The sequence below is a fragment of the Sinohyriopsis cumingii genome, chromosome 8 (genome assembly GCF_028554795.1).
Source record: "Sinohyriopsis cumingii isolate HCF-2022 chromosome 8, ASM2855479v2, whole genome shotgun sequence".
NCBI classification, from domain to species: Eukaryota; Metazoa; Mollusca; class Bivalvia; order Unionida; family Unionidae; genus Sinohyriopsis; species Sinohyriopsis cumingii.
The window spans coordinates 110148529-110171568 of record NC_142968.1 but is presented as its reverse complement, the minus strand read 5'-3'; the positions used below and the strand labels follow the sequence as shown (position 1 = coordinate 110171568).

The 23040-nt window shown below is 34.9% G+C and overlaps 1 protein-coding gene across 5 annotated transcripts in view; it reads left to right on the top strand.

The window, feature by feature from the left end:
- Window positions 1-23040, top strand: part of LOC149794367 (uncharacterized) — a 396171-nt gene that overhangs the window by 165455 nt on the left and 207676 nt on the right. The window contains exon 1 of one of the 5 annotated variants that reach the window (XM_089968542.1): window positions 5238-5585. The exons of 3 other annotated variants lie outside the window; for them this stretch is intronic. Coding sequence is in view for 1 of the 2 variants with exons in the window: in XM_089968541.1 (XP_089824667.1) it covers window positions 5545-5608 (64 nt within the window). In the remaining variant the exon portion in view is untranslated. Of the gene's footprint in view, window positions 1-5237; window positions 5609-23040 lie in introns of those variants that run through there. One more of the 5 variants, XM_089968541.1, reaches the window with a different exon arrangement.

Below are 23040 nucleotides of genomic sequence, written 5' to 3'. Positions count from 1 at the left end.
CAAATCACTGTTGGTGACAGGTCAGCATTGCAGTATTTTGTCTCTCTCTCTCTCTCTCCCCAACCCTTTTGGGCCATCCACCCTAACTTAGTTGTAGTCTTCATATAATAATATAATAAGGAACATAACTATTTGTAATGTTTTCTTCTCCTGGGATCGAACAATATTTACACTCTTTTTACGCCAGATATCGTGTTATCGTAATTCAACATAACTAAGATAATATGGCCTGTTCGCAAACTGAAACACACACAAGCTATTAATATCAAATTCAAGTCCATCTAGCGGCCATTTGAATTCCAAACCGGAACCATGACACAATAAAACTTTAAAATAAACTATTACATCCCACTGTGGGCTGTACGTTGCTAGCTGAACGATGTCGTTCGACACGCCCCGATTATTCTCGGTTAACAGAATTCACAACTTAATTACACAAATGAATTAATAGTCTTCACGTCCTTTCTTAAGTACATTACTTGCTAACTAGCGATTCTTTGGCATAGACATAGTAAATGTTATTGTTAGCATACGTGCTACATTTAATTTAAGACAGATAAATTAAATCTCACAATTCGTATCCGAGTCATGCATGAAAATCATACAATACACGATTTATATTAAATATAAACATTAAATCCGAAAACATAGATATAAATCAAATACTTTATGACATTCTTACAATACGTGAATCATATAACATTCCAGGCCAATGAATGCACGATTGACTTCTTATCTCAAGGAAATTTGAAGTATGAATTTAAAACGAATACAGACTTACACCAATGAACATAGTGTATGTAATAGAGACAATACATACGTGTCCTTTCGAGACTAGCTCTTTCTATGACGCCCCGCTCCGGTGGCGTAGTGGTTAGAGTGTCCGCCTCGGCTGCAGGAGATCGTGGATTTGATCACCAGCCGAGTCATACCAAAGACAAAAATGTTACTGTATGTGTGTGTGATTTGGATTTTTAATGTAGCTTTTAACAATTTTTCAGTCATATCGGTACGATATCTGCAGTGTGGCAGTTTATTGTGATGTCTAGCACTGGGGCATCATGCCGCAGACATGTAGTATGATGTCACACCCAGTCACATTATCCTGACACCGGGCCGACCAGTCCTAACACTAACCTCGTAATGCTGAGCGCCAAGCGAGGCAGCTGTTGGTACCATTTTTGTAAGTCTTTGGTATGACTCGGCCGGGGATCGAAGCCACGACCTCCCGCATCTGAGGCGGACGCTCTAACCACTAGACCACTGGAGCGGTCAAAAATTGTACTAACAGCTGCCTCGCTTGGCGCTCAGCATTAAGAGGTTAGTGTTAGGACTGGTCGGCCTGGTGTCAGGATAATGTGACTGGGTGGTACATTATGCTACATGTCTGCGACATGATGCCCCAGTACTAGTCATCACTATAAAATGCCACATCGTAGCGATATGACTGAAAAATTGTTAAAGCTACGTTAAAAATCACAATCGCACACACTTTCTATGTCGCCGGATCTCTCTGGTTCGGGTGTCTCAAATTCTTTCAGACTCCGTCCTTTTGACTATTAATTAGAGAAATTAATTGTTAATTTCCTCGGAATCCCTCAGACTTCCATTAGGGCAGAAAAACATGGACTGCTAAATTTCGCAAGTGAAAATTGGATTTCGTTTGGGAAACAGGCCCCCTTCGTTTAGTTTACCCAATCAGAATTAATTTCCACTAACCGCCAAACTTTTAACGCTCCCATCGAAGTCAGTAGAATTATCTCTAGTCGCCTTTATTAATTATTGCTATACAAATTCATTCTATGACACCTATTTCCAATGGCCCAAGATTATTTCTGGCTTGTCTCAACTTTGTCATCTTCCGCTACTTGGCCTTACTTTAACATTTTCTCTCTGTCTGACCGTTATCCGAACGGACTATAACCAAAATCGCGTAATGACTGCAAATAGAGAATATCCCATCGTTCGCAGACATCAATTTATTGCGAGCCTAGCACATACGTCAGTCTTAATGGCTATTTGTCATGCTGACCACGACAAAATGGCTGCTTGAGCTTCTAATAAGTTTTTGCACCCTACAATACATTTTCGGGACTATTGTTGGAAATTAAATGTTTCAGCGACAAAGAGGCATTTAATTTAAACGATTTTCATTTCAATACATATATCGAAGTTGATCATATCGACTCATCTTCCTCTTGTTAATATTAGCTATCCAATGGGTTTGTTGGTTTTCGTTAGATCACATACTAAATACTCTCGAGAGAAGTAATTTTTGTGCACAGTGATTCTTGGCCAGTGAGATAAATATTTTAAAGTACTTGGAAGAATGAAATTACTTCTATTGCTTTTTAACAACAACAACGGTTGAGAAAGTACTATTTTACTCGTCATTAGATTGCATGAAATACAAATCGCAGAGAAATCGTTTTCTGTTACTAGTCCATAAAAGTACACAACATTCTACTATTTACGGATGAATCTGCATGTATGGTTAGGTTTTGTACGTCTGACCTCATTCCTTTGGTATATGTAGCCAGCCGTGTATACGAGTTATAGCATAGCTTTGGCATATGTAGTTAGCCTTGTGTGCGAATTGTATCTATCCTTTGGATTGTTTAGCTAGCGATGTGTACGAGTAAGATCATACCTTTAACGTATGTATCCAGCTTTGTGTACGAGTTGTATCATTCCTATGTCAAATGTAGCTGGCCGAAACAGCCTTTTGACAGGCCCGGACCTAGGAAAAGCAAACAAGGCAACCGCCTTGGGCCCCGCGCTTTCAGGAAATCAACTTCGCAGTGCAATGGTTTGCTTGGGGCCCCGCGCTCTTTGCTTGCTGCCTTGGGCCCCACACATCCTAGGGCCGGGCCTGCCTTTTGAACAAGTACCTTACTGCAGATGAAAGAATTACCGCCCGTAGCAAGTTCTATAAATTGACGAAAGAGATAACATGTTAGGCTCACCTGGCCTAGTATGTATGCAACATGGTGACTTGCATAATATCTGCATCCTATAACTCGAAAGAAACTTTGCTCGTGAATGTTCAAATGGCTAGTCTTTCTTGCGACTTGTGTCCTTGTCGTCATAGGTCGCAAAGAGTATTCCCAACTCTCTGCAGATGTCAGTGTAACGAGCAGTATGATTGGATCAGTTTCTTTCAGAAGCATCCAATCCGATAGCGGAGTAGTAAATAATATTGCGGCTTCTTGCGCATGTCAAAGGTCAATGTGGAACGAATTGGCTTGACGACCAATGGCTAGTGAAGACGGAGTTATATTAGTTTTGAGGGATACGTATTCTTAGTGTAATAAAGATATCGTCTTTCCTATTAATAACCTTTGGATAAGTAAGTAGTACCTAATTTAGTTACTAAAGATGTTCATATTCTGAGTATAGTTTAGCGCGTGCCGATTCTCTGCTAACTAAATTAGTACTTACTAATTTTATAAATGTTGGCGAGTATAGAGGTGATTACACAGAGTAATAATGCATCAATAATTATTGCTAACGACTGCTAGCAAAAATCTAATTTGCCAGTCAGTGAATGCAGACAGGTCTGTAGAGATATGCTTTGATATATACACCTAATTCCGTCATTTAAATTGGAAAGGCAACGCTTAGTCTATGCGCCGACATGGAATGAAAGTGATATTTCGATTGGATCTGAAAGAAAGATTCTAATCTTTGTTTGTTGAGTTAGAAGTTAGGAAACAGTTATGTATATCTGTGTACTTAATTTGTTGAGTTCGAAGTAAGGAAATACTTAAGTATGCCTGTGTACTTAATTTGTTTACTTTTAACAGGAAACTATATGCTCTTCTTCCATTTTTCCATACATCATATGAAGTTATTGGCTTTGTGTTAATTACTCACTTGTAAAGTGCACAGCAACAAAGTTCTAATGTTCAGATGATATGTAAATTTAACATATTTTGACTCGTTTATGCCGAATTTAAATAGTGGGTGCGTGGTTGCCTCAGGCGCAGTCAAAGAAAAATAAACAAAAGCATCATGCGTGTCTGTGAAAACAAACGAAAATTTCGTTCACCTGTATTCAGAAGCAAATGAACGGATTATGTTACCAGCAAGATAGTAATTTCGATGAATATTGATCCACAGTTCTACAAACATAAACATAATGTATATATCCTTACATAATAGTTAAGACGATACCGAACGCGATCGCTGTACTAGTAATTCTCAGCCCAATGGACCAATCGCCGGAGCAGATAGAGTCACGCCTACTCAATTAGCAAACATATCTTATAAAAATACTTACCACATAAGAATTAGTTCTAATGTTTTAGTGCATACTAATAAATGTGTGAAGAAATGGTTATCAAATGCTAAAGTCACGACGACTTCAATGTGCTTATGATATATGTGGCAAATTAGCTATGGTGAGGAAAATTGACCCGAATATTCGACAGTAATATCAATCGCGGGATGCGTCACATTTTTTCCACAGATAGTCCAATGGGTAGCGGCACGTGTTTAATTTTGACTGATTTCGGGTGATAAGTTAATTATTCTCACGAACTCGAGTCTTGCATATCGGGATTGTTCTTTTCTTTCCATCTGCCCAGAGGTAACAATATTAACTTTCACCTCTTGCTGAGATAAATGCAGGTGTATTTTTTTTCGGCTTAAACAATTTTGCTCATCTTCTATATAAAAAACTTTGTCTTTATGCATTTTACATCTGTAAAATTAACGAACATTTTGACAAATCCAGTTTAAAGCTGACACGTTTTCCGCCGAATCTTCTATGCCAGAGGCTTAGAAACGTGAAAATCTTATCATTAAGTTTCAATTTCTTTTATTCTTGCATTCACATATTTGATAAAAACAAATTGTTTGTATAATATTCATAATGTGTATTATATATTTTAACTGAAATACACACTTTCACTGTAAGTTTGTAATATAAAATCATATTTGTTATTACAGAGATAACTATAAACATCAAATTAGAAGAGTATATTTTTCTCAGTTGCATGAATTACTGCCATAAAACATTTAAAGTCCTTAAAGATTGATATCGTTGGAAAAAATATTTTCTGGACATAATTAAATTGTTTAGCCATATTTTATCACACGAAGTATTATAGCTGCTACTTTTACAGGTAGGTCAACTTTCAGAACTATTACAACGTTCTAACTATAGACGTTATCACGTGTTTTTAGTTTACCAAGTTTGCATGGGAAAGGTTCGTTTTATCTGTAATGAAAGTTGATACAGACTATAGATAGTGTTCGGGCAGTTTATGGTCAACGCGTGGTATTGCAGTGGGACTTGTTGAAGTAAAGAGGTATTTACGCATTAAAAGGCGTCAGTTTACTTCTATGAATGGATAAGGCCGCAGTTTATGACTATTGCCACGATGCGAGCACTCAGGTGTGATTTGAAAGGAACTACAGTACGGGACACGTTGTTATACATGTAACATACGGATTTATATATAACAATTTGAATCGTGCATCGTACCTACGTGATAGTTTGGTTGTAGACTTTGTTCTTAATGATGTTTTTAGATATTGATGAACGGATTAAAAGATGTAACATGGATTATGCTTGCAAGGTCAGTTTGTGTTTTTAACCCAGGTGAGTTACATTTATTCCTGTACGATAAACTTTAGAGCTACATCTTAAAGACAGGCAAATGCTCTGTACTAAACCCGAATGAGAATGATGTTGCAAACTTTAATAGATGAGATATATAGACGTGAAACTATTGACAAATGTAACAGACGATTAAAAAATGGTAGCACAGATCAGCTTTATATCAAAGTGATTTACATTTAGACTTTGTGTAAAATACAAGCTGTCAAATATTGACATTTCAGTCAGTAAATATAGGAAGGTTTGTCCCATTCGTAGTAGTCCGGAGGAATTTTTCCCGGGTGGTGGTGATCGTTGGGCAAGCCATAATGTAGTGGGGCAAGCCAGAACATCTATTTATAAATTTTATTGACGGCTCAACGGATTTTTTTTTTTTAAGGGGGCGGACCCCCCCCCCCCCCCCCGCGGGGAGCCTGTGGCCAAATTGCTTTTTACATGCTATCCTCCGTATATTTTGTCACAAGTGACAAAATATTTATTTTGAATTGCAGGTAGAGTACCTCCACAGTTCTTTCATAAACCATTGTCAGAGTAGGACTCTCTCTCTCTCTCTCTCTCTCTCTCTCTCCACAGACGTACGGACGTATGTTCATATTGTACTTGGAGGTTGTGTGTGTGTGTGTGTGTGTGTGAAATAGACATCCCCAACTTAAAAGACTTGGATCCAGGTCAGAGTTTAATTTCTTACATTCTTTATAATCTCTTTTTCATCCCGTATTAATAATATGTGTGAGTGCTTTCCAGTTAAATTCACGAACACTATTTATTTGGCAATTGTACAACCCCCAGACTTTGTTGTGTTTTCGTTTTTGGATGAACATTGCCTCAGTCCTTTGATGTTAGTCACTTTGCATGTAATATTATTTCAAATTTCTACCAAATATTAGTGAAACACACAGGCCCATTTAACATGCAACTTTATGTCAGAAACAGTGTAATGTAGGGTGGCATTTATTCTCGTGTTCTTTATCCGTTTTTGTTATAGTTCAGATTCTTAATACCACCATCAATAGGTGAACAACAGTTGGAGATAATTGAATTTATACAAATATCCTCGCTCTGTTCAGCTAGTTGTCAGCCTGTTCATCCATTATTTTGGCTGTCTTGGTGAATATAATTTTTGGAACCATATTGTGTCATTGCCTTTGATCAGAATGTCATCGATTTTGGATACCATGAATTATCGTATATGGTCACTTATTATTGGGTACACTGTGGTTAACAACATAGACCCAGATCTGCCGTCCTTTAATGCATTGGCAAATCAGGGTCTATGTTGTTGGGTACACTGGTTAGTCCTAACTGCATAGACCCATTATGTAATGGCATATCATTGTATATGCAGGATGCAGTAGGATTCCACTAAGTGAGTAGGGACAAATGTGCTTTATGCTCTACGCCAGCAACCGTGTATGTGTTGTAGCATTACATTGAGTTTCTACACGAGAATCCCTTAGGAGCGAGACAAATAGTAAAAGATAAAATTTGAGTTCAAGTAATTTGACAAAACTTAATATATGCAATAACAGCAGAATTTGGTATAAGATGCTGCACACCAGTGATAAAGCATGGAAATTTCTTACAGAGGGAGTAGAAGATAGACACTTCCAGCCAATAGGCTACTGTTGGGGAAATAGTAATATTTTTATCCTACATTAAATGAACAGAAGCACAAGTTGAATAAACAGAAAACTGCATAATATAAAAAATAGATGTTTAAGTTCTTGAAGAGCAGATGGGTGGAGCTAGAATGGCACTTAAGCTTTTTTTAAATCAGGACCAAAATGTAACATTTTGGATTGGGTCACAGTCTCGAAATTGCGGTCCAGGGTATACGTTTTAAATAAAGGAATATGTTGTGCACAGCCTGGCACATAGTAAATGATCTGCCATTGAAGTAACTATGCTATGAAAATGTTGGATGAGTTTACTTTTTGGGGGATCACAAAATAAAGAAGTTTCCTTTAAGATCTTGTGAAATTTGGCAAGTTTTATTTAATGCAGAGCATTTTTCCACACCACATTTTATTCACTTTCTCATTAGGTATGTTTGACTTCCCATCAACAATGAATTTTTCATTTATATTGTGTACTGTAAAATTTACAGCCAGGAAGCTATGAACCCTCTAATCCCTGAATTGTCCTAATTTAATCCCTCTTTTGTCCTAATCTAATCCCTCAGCTGGCGTAATCAAATTGTGTGGGTAGAGGATTTCACAGAGAAGAGGTAAGCCTATTTCCATATCAGTAAGTCATATCCCAATGATTCAAATACACCCATGTTGTCAGTGATTCTATATACAGTATTCCCTCTATAATACAATACTCATTTTTAGAACTGTAAATGGGAGACATAGAGACTATACTGTCATATAATGAGACAGTGTTATAACGAGGTACATGATGCTTATAAATTGATTACTGCTTTATGTCCTGGGATCCATTACTGCATGTGGAACTTTGTGTGTGATTTGGAATTTTAATGTAGCATTAACAACTTTACAGTCATATTGCTAAGATGCCTGCAGTAGGGCAGTTTATAGTGATGTCTAGCACTGGGGCATCATGCCACAGACATGTAACATTATGTCCTACCCAGTCTTATTATCCTGACACAAGTCCTAGCACTAACCTCTTAATGCTAATCGCCAAGCAAGGCAGCTCTTAGTACCATTGTAATATTTCTTTTGTATGACTCGACCTGTACATGTGGAACTGTTTTATAATGAAGGGTTTTATAGTAAGAGAATATAATTTATTGGAGATACAAAACTGACCTGTGTTATAGTAAGGTATGTTATAAAATAGTTCCATTGTAATTAACAAAACTTTTAATGAATAAAATGATCAGAAATCATATTACATATACTGTATAAACTTGCACATAAATCAAATCAGACTGCAAATAACAAAGATCCTGATCTGCCACATCATAATTTCCTTGCAGGTCAGGGTCTATGTTGTTTGTTCTACTGATTGCTCCTAACAAACTGCACTGATCTAGATTTGCTGGCACAATATACACCAGCAGATCTGGATCTATGCAGTTTGCAGTTGAACATAACTTATAAGTGAGCATATATGGCATATATTGAGTTCTCTCAAGCCAAGAACTTGGGAATGAAATGAATTATGTAACAATAATAAAACAAAAATTAAATAAATTTAAGGAATTGGTTATAAAGTCATCCCTGTTAAAGAGTACATGAAGTACAGTGGTATTCTGATGGGCTTTGTACTGATTCACATTTGTAACTGAGCTTTAACAGATCTGACTTAATTGTGTCATTAAATTGAATGCGCTGTTTTAGTCAGGGGGTTTATTCCAGCAACCCTGGACAATATATGTGCCTATACATTTGATATTGTTGCTGCATTTATTTAACACTAAGAACCACATTGGATGTATTATGGCTGCTGTTGGCAACTCACAGTTGCTAAATTAATACAATAATAAACCAATAGAGCTTATGGGATGGCCTGTTTCCTTTTGTCTGTCTTTTATCATAAGATTGGTATATTTACTTCTGCTAAACTACTTGGAGGTTTTCCATGAAACTTTACACACAGGTTTATCCAACAGTCTTAAATAAAAAGGGTGCAGCTTGAGCATCCAGTATGGCCGCCACTCTGAGCAATACTTCTTCTGAATTGATGGTCATATCAGCATGAGATTTTCCCTGAAAGTCTTTTTGTGTCTAGGTCCTAACTGAAAATGGTGCTGCTTTGAGGTCTAACATGGCTGCTATGGCATCTTGGAAATATTGTTATTGCTACTCCTCCTGAATGAAAAGTCATATTGCAATTGGGATTCACGAAAAGACTTATTATTTTGTCTAATTGGTCCTAAATGGTACTGATCTGATCATGCCACAGCAGCCATCTTGGAAATCTTGTTATTGCTTAATTTCCTGAATGAATGGTCATATCAGCATGTGCATTTTGTATAATGTCTAGTTGGTTGTAAATATAATCGATACAGATCTGACCTCTAATATGGCCACCACAATGGCTATTTTGAAAATTTTGTTATTTCTACTTCTTCTTTTGATGGCTGGTCATACTGACATTGTACTTCTTATGTCTAGCTGGTCATAAAGGGATTGGTATGAATCAGATGTCCAATCTGGTCACCATGGCATTCATCTCGAAAATCTTCTTGTTTCTCATCCAAACTAGAAAGTTGTATCAAAATAGGATTTTCTACGAGAAGAATTCTTATAATGTCTTGTTGGTCCTAAAATGATGTCCAGTATGGGCATGAAGGTCTTCTGCTCTTAAATTGAAAATAACTTTGACAAGGGGGTTTTCATCAGTTCTTATGGTGTCTAGTTGGTTCTAATTAAAAATGATGCAATCTGCTCCTCAATATGGTGACTGTAGTGGCCATTTTAGAAATGTTGTTGTTGTTGTGGGGTTTAACGCCATTTTTCAGCACACGATAGGCCATATATGGCGGCCAGTATTAATGGTGGAGGAAGAAACCGGGAAAACCCCGGAAAGAACCACCGACCCACGAGAAGCTACTGGCATGCTTTCTCACATATCTACATTGGCTGAATAGAAATATTGTTATCTCTACTCCTTTCAAATGGATGGCTATATCAACATGGAATTTTCACCAGTAGACTTCTTATGATACCTAAACGGTCCTAAATGAAAATGGTGCCAATTGTAAATTTATTATGATTGCTGCAGTGACTGTTTTGAAAATGTTTTTTTTTCTCACCTGAATGGATGATTAAATTAACATTTGATTTTTACCAAAGGACTCCTAACAATGTCTGCTTGGTCCTGAATGAAAATGGTGTCATTATGTCCACCACAGCAGCTAATTTGAAAGTATTGTTATCACTGAAGAATGTCAGAGATGGTTTCAACACTCAGCAGTAAAAAGGAAGAAATGGTTATGTCTTGAATTCCTGGAAATCCTTTTTGTCATTAGAGCATCGTTCTCTTTGAGGGACTCTTTTTATTATGTAATATGACATTGACTTTCAAATAGACCTGTCATGGTTTGCAGCATCTAGTTCTCTGCTGTTAGTTTTCAAAGTACAAGAGATCCCTGCTTTAAATGTTATGCATATATGTATGTATTGGTATGTATATATGTATGTATTAGTATGTATATATGTATGTATTAGTATATACAAATTTATTCATTAGCTTAATGGCATGCTTTGTAACAGTAAAGTTTATAACAAAGTAAATATAAAGAAATTTGCAGACTACTTTACAAAGCCTCCAGCAGAAGATGCTAGAGTAATGATGGCACGTGACAGAATCGTAACTTGAGTTTAATATGCATGAATAGTAAAAAGGAAATAATTTAGTTTGTTCCATACAGTGTTTTGTTGCATGGTTTGTTTTAAAGTGTATTGTGTATAATGCGTTTTGGTATAAGACAGAAAAGTCTTATATTTGGTATGGTGCAGAAAAGTCTTATATTTATTATGGTGCAGAAAAGTCTTATATTTGTTATGGGACAGAAAAGTCTTACATTTGAATGTGACAGAAAAGTCTTCTGCTTTGTATGGGACAGAAAAGTCTTCTACTTTGTATGGGATGGAAAAGTCTTATATTTGATATGGGACAGTAAAGTCTTATATTTGATATGGGACAGAAAAGTCTTATATTTGATATGGGACAGAAAAGTCTTATATTTTGTTTGGGACAGAAAAATCTCATATTCGATATGGTTCAGAAAAGTCTTATATTTTGTATGGGACAGAAAAGTCTTATATTTGATAGGGGGCTGAGAAGTCTTATATTTGGTATAAGACAGAAAAGTCATATTTGATATGGGACAGAAAAATCTTATATTTTATATAGTACAGAAAAGTCTTGTGTTTGGTATGGGAGAGAAAAGTCTTATATTTTGCTATGGGACAGAAAAGTCTTATATTTGGTTTGGTGCTGAAAAGTGATATATTTGGTATCACACATTAGAAAGTTCTATCATCTCATAAAGATGAGTATGATGACAGGAGATGTACAAGGAAAAACATAATTACAGGTGGGATAGGTAAACCGTTCCCTGTGTTGCTTTGTAAGTATATCATATTCCATGACAATCACAGTGATGAAATATAGCTGAATGGAAGAACTTAACATTAACATAAATAATAATAGGAGGCATATATGAAATATAAATATATTCATTAAGTACATGAAAAATATATGGGAGTAGGTCATTTTGGTTCTGAAATCAGATTTCACAATTTTAGTATAATTCAATACTACCATATATATACTGGCTTATAAGATGAGTTTAACTGTCAGCTGCTCAGACCCAGATCTACTGTCACATAATGTGCAGGAAGAACTGGGTCTGTGCAGTTTGTTGGAGGTATTCCATAGAATAAACAACAGAGACCCTGATCTGCAGGCTTATTGTGACTTGGCAGATCAGGATATTTCTTATATGCAAGTTGATTTGACTTTCAACAAATTAGATATGGTAAATTACATAAGGCTGTTAAATCTTTGAAAGTCATGTTTGTCAACTAGATCTGATAGACCCATATGTCTGTATTCTTCTGTTATTATCATCTTTACTGTATATGTTGGGACGAAATAAAATAAGTGATTTTGTTTCCTATACCATAACAAATGTTTATTGTTTGACCTGGACTGTCCTAAAACTTACAGAATGAAACAAACTGTGTTGAAATTGTTGTTCTCCCTCTTCATGTTTAATGTATTTTGCCTCGAGTGTTTTAGGATTATTTCTCTTTCTCGGTAGACTGCTTTAGTGGCCTAAGTGGTTAGAGCATCCACTTTAGATGCAGGAGGTCATGGGTTTGAAACCAGGCTGAGTCATACCAAAGACTTATAAAAATGGTACTAAGATCTGCCTTGCTAGGTGCTCAGCATTAAGTGATTAGTGTTAGGACTTATAATTCAGCCTGGTGTCAGGATAATGTGTTTGGGTGAGACATGATGCTACATGTCTGCAGCGTGATGCCCCAGTACTCGACATGACTGTAAACTGCTACACTGCAGTCATCATAGTGATTTGACTGAAAAATTGACAAAGCTACATTAAAATTCCAAATCGCTCACTCACCCTTCTCAGTTGTTTTTGATTTTAGTTGTTTGTTGTGGTTTGACACCATTTTTCAACACCTGATAGGCTATACATGGTGGTCAGTATAACTGGTGGAGGAAAAACCTTGGAAAACCACTGGTAGGAACCAATGCTACTGGCAAGCCCGAGACTTGACTTCTCAGTGGTAACCTATACAACATTTCTTGGATTTTGTTGTTGTTATTATTGATAAAATTGTATTATCATATTTGCACAATAGTAGATGCAGCAGTGTATCCACAATAATATGCAGCAATGTATCCACTATAATATGCAGGAGTGTATCCACAATAATATGCAGGAGTGTATCCACAATAATATGCTGCAGTGTATCCACTATAATATGCAGGAGTGTATCCACAATAATATGCAGGAGTGTATCCACAATAATATGCAGCAGTGTATCCACTATAATATGCAGGAGTGTATCCACTATAATATGCAGCAGTGTATCCACAATAATATGCAGCAGTGTATCCACTATAATATGCAGGAGTGTATCCACTATAATATGCAGGAGTGTATCCACAATAATATGCAGGAGTGTATCCACAATAATATGCAGCAGTGTATCCACTATAATATGCAGGAGTGTATCCACAATAATATGCAGCAGTGTATCCACTATAATATGCAGGAGTGTATCCACTATAATATGCAGGAGTGTATCCACAATAATATGCATATCATATTGATAAATTAAAAACACAACCACTGCTTTTTTATGTCAGAAATACTCAGAAATTCGGTTTAGTTGGGTTGAGTCCACTTAAAAATATCATACTTAAAAGGATTTCTATTTGTCATCACCAACTTTCTTTTACATGTTGCATCCTGGTCCTTAGCTTTTCCCTATACATGTAGTTGTGTATATAATGAAAATTGCCAAACCAGTAAAAATGGAAATGAAATTTTATAATTTGATTTATGATTATTAGAAAAGTGACAAATATATAAATACAGTGCAAAAAGGATTGTGCAGTTTAAAAATGTATGAGCATCTCTGTGGTGGTTCATTTGAACAATTTATTAATGAAAATGATTAAAAATAATTTCTATATTCTTAATTGTAAAATCTCATATTTTAAAATTTTACTCTGTTAACTTCTTTGTACAAGAATTATTCAAAGGGGCATAATTCAGTATTAATTCTGAAATGAAATGTCTATGGATTTACACTTTGGATACTGTCAGATGTACCTGAAAAGTTCTAATTATAGATGATTTATATTCCTCACTGATAGATTCATAAAATATAATTATAATACATATTTAAAGTGAAATAAAACTATTTGTCTCCATTTCTTTATATATGTTTCATCAGTAAACAAGAGCTTACACCAATTCTATTGGTGGGTAGTAATTTATTTGCACTATTAGCTCAATACCAGCTCACCAGATGCAGTGCTGCATAAGCCCAGCATTTAGTGTTTATTGAAGAAAGTTGAAAGAAATCTGCTTATTTCATGCCCTGGGTGGTGGGCTAGTCTGTATCTATTGGTAACTCTATTTAATATACAGGGTGTTAGGACTATTTAGCCTGGTGTCAGGATTTAAAAAATATCCCATAAACCAAATCAAATTTGTCCTTTCAACCTCACTTCGAATGCAGCAAGAATTCATATAAATCTTCCACCTGGTAACCATTTGTGCAGGTATGTATGTATGGATGGGTGTATAGAATGATGGATTGGTGGGTGGGTGGATGGATGGATCAGTACATTCTTGGCTATATATTGGAGAGAGAAAGTCAATGCATACTCAAAAGTATACAGTGCAAAGATGACAGAAAATATTGTAAAACCCATAAAATGTGTAAAATATTGTAAATAAACCAAACTTTTAAAAAGTTCAGGCTTTGTCAGCATCCTAGGGATAAACAGTTAAGCAGGAGGAGGGCACAATTTGGACTCAACTGCAACCCACAAGGGTGTGTGTGCTCAAACAGACAGATGGAGAATATTTAAATGTCTGATTTTTGTTTTTTTAATGGATAATAAGAATAACAAGTATTTCATATCCACCAAAAGTATATGCTATGTTGGAATGGACAGTACAGAATACCTGGCAGGTGCATATAATGGTTGAAACATCAAGGCAAAACATTATAAATTGAAATTGAGCCTGCTTTGTTCGGTTCATATCAGTGTTTTATTTTTGAGGTGTTTCGAATTACCCTTTTAGAGGAAAAGACATATATTTGAAACCTATGCATTGATAAATACTGATAAAGGTGCTATAATAGAAATTTATATCACACTTTGGTGAACAATTTCTTGGCTTTATGCCGACTCAAACATGCAATAGGTAGGTAGCCTTTGATAATGAAACTCAGTATTTGCACACAAAAATAGTACAAATACACACATTGTGTTTCCTTCTTCTTACTTCAGGAGTTTCATGTTTAAAATAGTTTGCTCATACTGGTACAAGAAAATAAGTCAGGTACTTACATTTCTCAGACTCCTGGTATTTGACAGGCATGAAAAATAAACCAAGTTTAAGCTACTCAACAGGGACAATGGGTGCTGTACAATACTGTATGACCATTATTTTAAACAACTAGATTTTCAGCAATTTATGTGAGGGTTGGTTGTATTCTGAGATGGCAATACTGATTTCAGATATGCCTGTAAGTTAGGGCACGAAATCTACAAATGCAATCTAAAGGGCATGGGGTTGGGCTCATTTATTAACACAGATATGGTATCTTATTTTTAAGAAACACCATATAAATGTCAGATATGAATTTCTTTAGAGCTCTTTCTGAGTAGAAAAATAACCAAGGCTAAACATTTGTCCTTATAAATGAAAGGACATCTTAGGATAAAATACAGAGCCCTGAGATTGCAGTAGATTCCATTATGTATGTTAGGTACAAGGTGTGACAAACCATGTTTGGCTGTTTAGTTTTGCTCTCAAGTCAGGTCCACCTGCAAACTGTATAGACCCATATCTGCCATGGCATAATGTGCAGTCAGATCTGTGTCTAAGGAGTTTATTAGGAGTAATCAGTAAACAACAAAATCATTTGAGAGAAATAGATCAAAATATACCTCTCTCCCGCATGATCTGCATCCACATACATTAATTGTGGCATAAATTAGGGCATAGGATAGCAGAGTACACATAATTTTGTTACCATATATACTTGCTTGTAAGACAAGACTAACTGCAGACTGCAAAAGACCCAGATCTGCCATCACATAAGGTGCTGGCAGATCTTGGTCTTTTTTGCAGTGTTAGGTGTAATAAGTATAACAAACAGCAATGACCCTAATCTGCACATGCATTATGCTATGAAGATCAGGACCTTTGTTGTTAGCAGTTTGAATCTACTTGTAGACAAGTATATATAGTAACAGTTCTGGGGTACAGCAACTTTGTTGATAATGAGAATTATAACATTTCCATTGTTCTACTTAAATATTTGTCATTTGGTTTGTAATAACGGATATTAAAATTTTGAGACATCAATAAAGGTCAATGACAATAAAGTCAGTAATTGATGACAGATGTTTAGTATAACCAAGGTGACATGTCTGCCTGAGCTGAACCAACCAGTATATTTGGATTTGTTAATTTTCCTATTGGCATCAGGGTATAAAATTTGCCACACGTGCTACTACATGTTGTAAGAAGTGGATTCTGGAGGCAACCTTTCTAACCTGGGATACATGCCATGATGCAGAGTAAGGTTTTATATAAGGTTTAGGTCTATTACAAAACATTTGACTTGTTTAGGTCTATTATAAAGCACTGACATGTTTAGCTCTATTACAAAACATTTGACAAGTTTAGGTCTATTACAAAACATTTGACTTGTTTAGGTCTATTACAAAACATGTGACATGTTTAGGTCTATTACAAAACATTTGACTTGTTTACATATATTACAAAACATTTGACTTGTTTAGGTCTATTACAAAACATTTGACTTGTTTACATATATTACAAAACATTTGACTTGTTTAGGTCTATTACAAAACATTTGACATGTTTAGGTCTATTACAAAACATTTGACTTGTTTACATATATTATAAAACATTTGACTTGTTTATGTCTATTATAAAGCACTGACATGTTTAGGTCTATTACAAAACATTTGACTTGTTTAGGTCTATTATAAAGCACTGACATGTTTAGGTCTATTACAAAACATTTGACTTGTTTAGGTCTATTACAAAACATTTTATATGTTTAGGTCTATTACAAAACATTTGACTTGTTTAGGTCTATTACAAAACATTTGACATCTATTTTAAGGAATTCGCCTTCTTTTGCCTTTGTCATTCTCTTATGTGCTATTTTTGGAATTCCTAAAGTTACTTGGCACCCATAGTCATGACTGTGCTGATGTTCCATCAAACCCTATCCATACATACATAGATACACACACACACACACACACACACACACACACTTCATTAGTTATTGCACATGCCAAAGACTTAGTACAACTCCATTCTGTTTGTACTAATAAATACAGTTGGTACCCAGTCAACTCACAGTCATGTAATATATTGTACTAATAAATACAGTTGGTACCCAGTCAACTCACAGTCATGTAACATGTCTAGACTTTTTAAAACACGACCAAATAAATATTATTACAACCTACTATGCAATTTATTATAATTTACATGATATCTTCAAATATATCATTGCAAACGTTAAGAGAACAATCGACAGATTAATTGAAGAACTGTTGGTATCTGACTTTAACATGAAAATAGGCTGACCTTACATTCATATGATGTCATGTCATGTAAAAAAAAATGTGTTTCCGGTTGGCTTACTGTCCCCATTTATTGTTGTAGACCCTAGCACTTTTTTCCCTCTTTGATAAAAAAAAAAACGAAAATAAAATTTACAAAAATGCAAAATTGATTTGTGCATCTAATTGAGCTGGTTTAGCCCAGTACTTAAAGTTCTTAATACATTATATATAATACTCATAATAATATTATATAATGTTTAAAATAATCAAACCTACCTACCCTAATTTTAAAACCAGTGCAATAGGAAACATTTTTCTTTTTCGCCCTAACTTTCTTATGTTGTAATCAGTTGGAGATGCTAATCAGCTTGTACCACGGTGTCCAAGGACCATTAAGTCCTCAACAGCAATCAAAACAAGGCCAGCCCTGCTACTGAGCAAGTAGACGTATTACAACTGGACTTTTTAGTTCCTTGGCATCATCCTTGGGCCGAAGGCTGTACAATGTTTTTTCCCTATCATTGTCAACACTTATTTGCTGCCCATTAATATCAAAACATACAGCATGCCCTCATTGTAGCGCTGTCCATAGGAGTTATAGAGTATATTGCCATATAGTGAGACTGTCTTATAATGGAGTACATTATACTTGTAATGACTACTGAATAAATTGTAAGAAGTACAGAAGCTGTTTACGCTATGACCCTGGTGGTGGCACAGCAGTGGTGACATTAGAATGTGTAGGTGGCAGGTTAAAGTTTGTGATTATCCAATACTTTTAAACCTAGTTTAATATTTTTGTTTTTAAATTTGTTGTGGAAAGTTTGAGGTTCATGTTACATGTAAAGTTTGTTATATTGGTGACATCACATTGAAGTCTTTGTTTCAGGGTTTTGTTATATATCTCTGTATGAACTACGCATTGCAATTTCACTTCTACATCTCCATGTATTTTTGGTCTGTTAATATTGGTTTTTAAAATAATGTTTACTTTGATTACAGTTTTTAGTGAATAGTATGAGGTTAAAATTTTATTACAGTTTTTATTGTGATGTATGAGGTTAAAGTTTTATTACAATTTGTAGTGAATAGTATGAGGTTAAAATTTTATGACAATTTGGAGTGAATATCATGAGCTTCAAGTTTATTACAATTTGTGGTGAATAGTAAGATGTTATATTTTTATTGCAATTTGTAGTGAATAGTATTAGGTGAAAAGGTTAAAGTTTTATTAAAAGTTTTGTTAGTGAATAGTATGAGGTTAAAATTTTATTAGTTTTTATTGATATGTATGAGGTTAAAGTTTTATTACAATTTGTAGTGAATATTATGAGGTTAAAGTTTTATTACAATTTGTAGTGAATAGTATTAGGTTAAAATTTTATTACAGTTTTTATTGATATGTATGAGGTTAAAGTTTTATTACAATTTATAGTGAATAGTATGAGGTTAAAGTTTTATTACAATTTGTAGTGAATAGTATGTGGTTAAAGTTTTATTATAATTTTGAGTGAATAGTATGTGGTTAAAGTTTTACTACAATTTTGAGTGAATAGTATGTGGTTAAAGTTTTACTACAATTTTTAGTGAATAGTATTAGGTTAAAATTTTATTACAGTTTTTATTGATATGTATGAGGTTAAAGTTTTATTACAATTTGTAGTGAATATTATGAGGTTAAAGTTTTATTACAATTTGTAGTGAATAGTATGAGGTTAAAATTTTATTAGTTTTTATTGATATGTATGAGGTCAAAGTATTATTACAATTTGTAGTGAATATTATGAGGTTAAAGTTTTATTACAATTTGTAGTGAATAGTATGAGGTTAAAGTTTTATTACAATATGTAGTGAATAGTATGAGGTTAAAGTTTTATTACAATTTGTAGTGAATAATATGAGGTTAAAGTTTTATTACAATTTGTAGTGAATAGTATGAGGTTAAAGTTTTATTACAATTTGTAGTGAATAGTATGAGGTTAAAGTTTTATTATAATTTTGAGTGAATAGTATGTGGTTAAAGTTTTACTACAATTTTGAGTGAATAGTATGAGGTTAAAGTTTTATTATAATTTTGAGTGAATAGTATTAGGTTAAAAATTTATTACAGTTTTTATTGATATGTATGAGGATAAAGTTTTATTACAATTTGTAGTGAATAGTATTTGGTTAAAGTTTTACTACAATTTTGAGTGAATAGTATGAGGTTAAAGGTTTGTTCAGTTTTGCACCACCAGGCCATAGTTTTCAAACCCTGTTTCTTGTTACCTTGGGACCAACTCTTGACTGCTTTCCGAGGACAGAAACCATTTTTGTATGATCTGCAAATAAATGTGAAATGGGAGTTTAGTGTTAACTCATTTGCCTACCATTATTAGTGTCTGTTCATCTGCCCTTCTCTCATTAAACTTTGGTTTAGTTTTGCATTGGGTTAGGTGAGTTTTTCATGAACACTAACTTACAGGATTTGTAGTTTAGTATGTGGATCCATGAGTAAATTGGTAGGAGGTTAGCATGATCAGTATTTTACTCTTTGAGTGACTTCTCTTAGGTATCACTATAGTAATTGGACAAATCAGCTGTCACTGCATCCTACTGTTGTGGCTAAGAAAATCATGAATAGATTTACACATCCACTGCAAGGTTGAGACGTGTAATATATGAAGTGCTCCATCCATTCTTTTGTCCACACAATAAACTATAGTTACCAATCTTTGTTCATGGCTTACACTTTGGTTAAGCAAGAAAACTATTGACCTGTGGGTGAAAAAGTCAAATGTCAAGAAAATGAAACAAGAACAAATGGAACAGAATATCTGATTGGCTGACTCAATCAGCTTTAAAGGTCATAATGGGTAAACCTTTCAAGAAAATGTGATTTGGGCTGTGATTGGTTAAGCAGCTGATGCATATTCATGAGAAACAGGATATCCAATCACATACAGACATGGTACAAGGAAAGTGGTGGATTTTCACTTGTGTGTTGTGACAATGTAAAGTCTAAACAGAAAAGTTTTTACTGAGCTTAACTTTTATATAGGATGACAAGGCAGACAGGTGTGGTTTGGCCAGTTCTGGAAATGTCACTTCCGACTATTAGAAAATGCAAAATTGATTGACCTTTGCTTGTAGACAAAGTTTTCAAACAGTCATACTCGTAGGTGTATATACCTTTGTGCAAATCCTAAGTGATATGTATGACACCAAGATTCGAAAAGTACATCACTGCAACCTGTATTTCATGCTTCATTGACTTTTCTCAAAGTTGTTTGTGATCAGTGTGGTGTGCATCAGTAACTGTACAGGATGATGTAAAGTACATGTACACTATATACCTGTTGATTGATTATGGTAGGTAGTTATCAGGTAAATGCTCTCTTAAAGAATGCATTGTGTATATTGCACTATTTGTTGTTTTCAGAAATTTAAAATGCCTTGTCAATTATATTCCCAAAGACAAACTTTAAACCATGTACAAAGAGCAGTGCTTTATGATGCATAACCTTTATTATAAAAGAATTCTAAAGTAATTGCCTAGCAGTAGCAAGTTAGGATTTCCTTTGAAATGAGTAAAAGTTTGATCCTCACAGTAGCTGTTCTGGTATCTGTGATTGCCAGATTCACGCTTATTTACAAAATATCATGCTGAAAATTAAATGGACTGTGTGGAAATCTTGTATTATATTTTGAAGCACTAATTTTATTTCTTTACAAAACCCTCCTTTGTTCAGGAAATTTGCCCCTTTTTATTGAACATAGTGCAGAATTTCTCATTTACATTTTCAGTCCTGGAAGAGAGCCATCTCCAAAAAAATTCTGGTTGGCATTGGCTTACAGGAGGGCTGTGTTATCTTAGGACAGCTCTTGTTTTTAATCATACCTGCCTGTTGAACTCCTAAGTTCCCAGTTTGCTTTATGAAAGATCTTGAGAGTATTTAGCTTTCTACAGGATTTTTAAAATGGAAGCCCTGGACAAATTTCTTTAAAATCTGGGCATCCATTGTAGTGAAAACTGTTGACTATGGTAAATTTAAAAGCTGAGAACCAGGTCAGAAGGACTGGAGATCTTCTAATCAGGGACTATCTTTTATGACAGATTTCCATCTCCAGTGTGTGGCTTCTTTGGCCAGTTACATGCATTGATTGAATGTGCACGTATGGCACTGAATGAGTTTTGAACAGGAAACCATTGCCATTGGCAATACAGATTCTGTCACATGGAGCTTTTAGAAGTGCATTTGAGGTCTGCATGCCTCAAGGGATACAAGATTGAAGAAGCTCATTGTATCTTAACATTTAACCATCCCATCTAATCCATCAGAGGAACAAGAAGACAGTATCATATCAGTATAACACAATACAGCTTTGTCATCCATTTTAGCTAGCCTAATTGATGAGCAACCTTGGCCATTAACCTGGGCAAGATAATTAGGGGTAGCCAGTCTAGACCACCCATTTTTATGACACTATCACGATTGATGTCAGGTAAAGTGTCGCCACCCGAATCACATAGAGAAGTTGATGACCATGAGAAAATGTTTTGTTCGTTCACAAGCAAGTGATATGATTTTATGGTTCTGCTTCAGTTGCCCATAAAACAAGCAGACAAGTGGTGTCTTCATTTAAGTTATTTTCCACTTTGACAAGGAAGTTACTGTTAAGGCTTTTGTAGAATATGTCAGTTTTTCTCACGGTGCATTGTAACAACATGAACTCCGGAAGAATTTGCCATAAATTCATAAAGTTGTATCTCCTGTCTCTTGATAAATAATATAAAAGAAAAATATTTATTTAATTTTATAATTCCAGTAACAGTTCAGTGACAGAAAATGATAAAGTCAACAAAACTTCTGTAAGAATTTTATTTGTTGTTAGCAATTTACAATCTGCCTTAAATCAGCCACATAGGTTTTTAACATTGCCAAAAATTGTTGTGATGTTGTTTTTGTTGTTTGTTGTGGGCTTGATGCTATTTTTCAGCACCTGATAGACTGTATATGGCAGCCAGTATAACTGGTTGAGCAAGAACGTGTTAAAAACCGTGGTAAGAACCAGTGACCCATGGGAAGCTGCAGGCAAGCTTTCTCACATTCCAACATTGGCTGTGCCAGAGACTCAGACCTATACAGACACAGGTGAGCTGGTAGTGATTGGTAACGGTGAATGCTTTAGACCACTTAGCTGTCTGGGGCCCAGTAATGTAATGTGAATAGTATCATACTAAAATGGTTTACTCGTATCTTTTCTTTTATATATTTGAAGAGTTTACTGGGGTCAAAAACTTCTCCAAAAGCATGGATGCCCACTAGAGACTGATGCTACAAACTCTAGTTGTCCAACAAGATCATTAGGTTGTCCAATCAGAAATTTTCATACACTATTCCAGTGAAAATTGGTTGTCTCCAAATGCCTGATCAATGATTTCATTTTGACAAATAATTATTATTATGTAGCAAAACTGTTTGAGTCAACACCATAATTTTTAAATGCATGATTCTTCAGTTAGTTCAATGTATGCTTTGAGCACAAAAATCCAGCATTGACATCAAAGAACCCAGTTTGAAAAATTGTACAGTAAATGTCAGTCTGGATGTCTATAAATT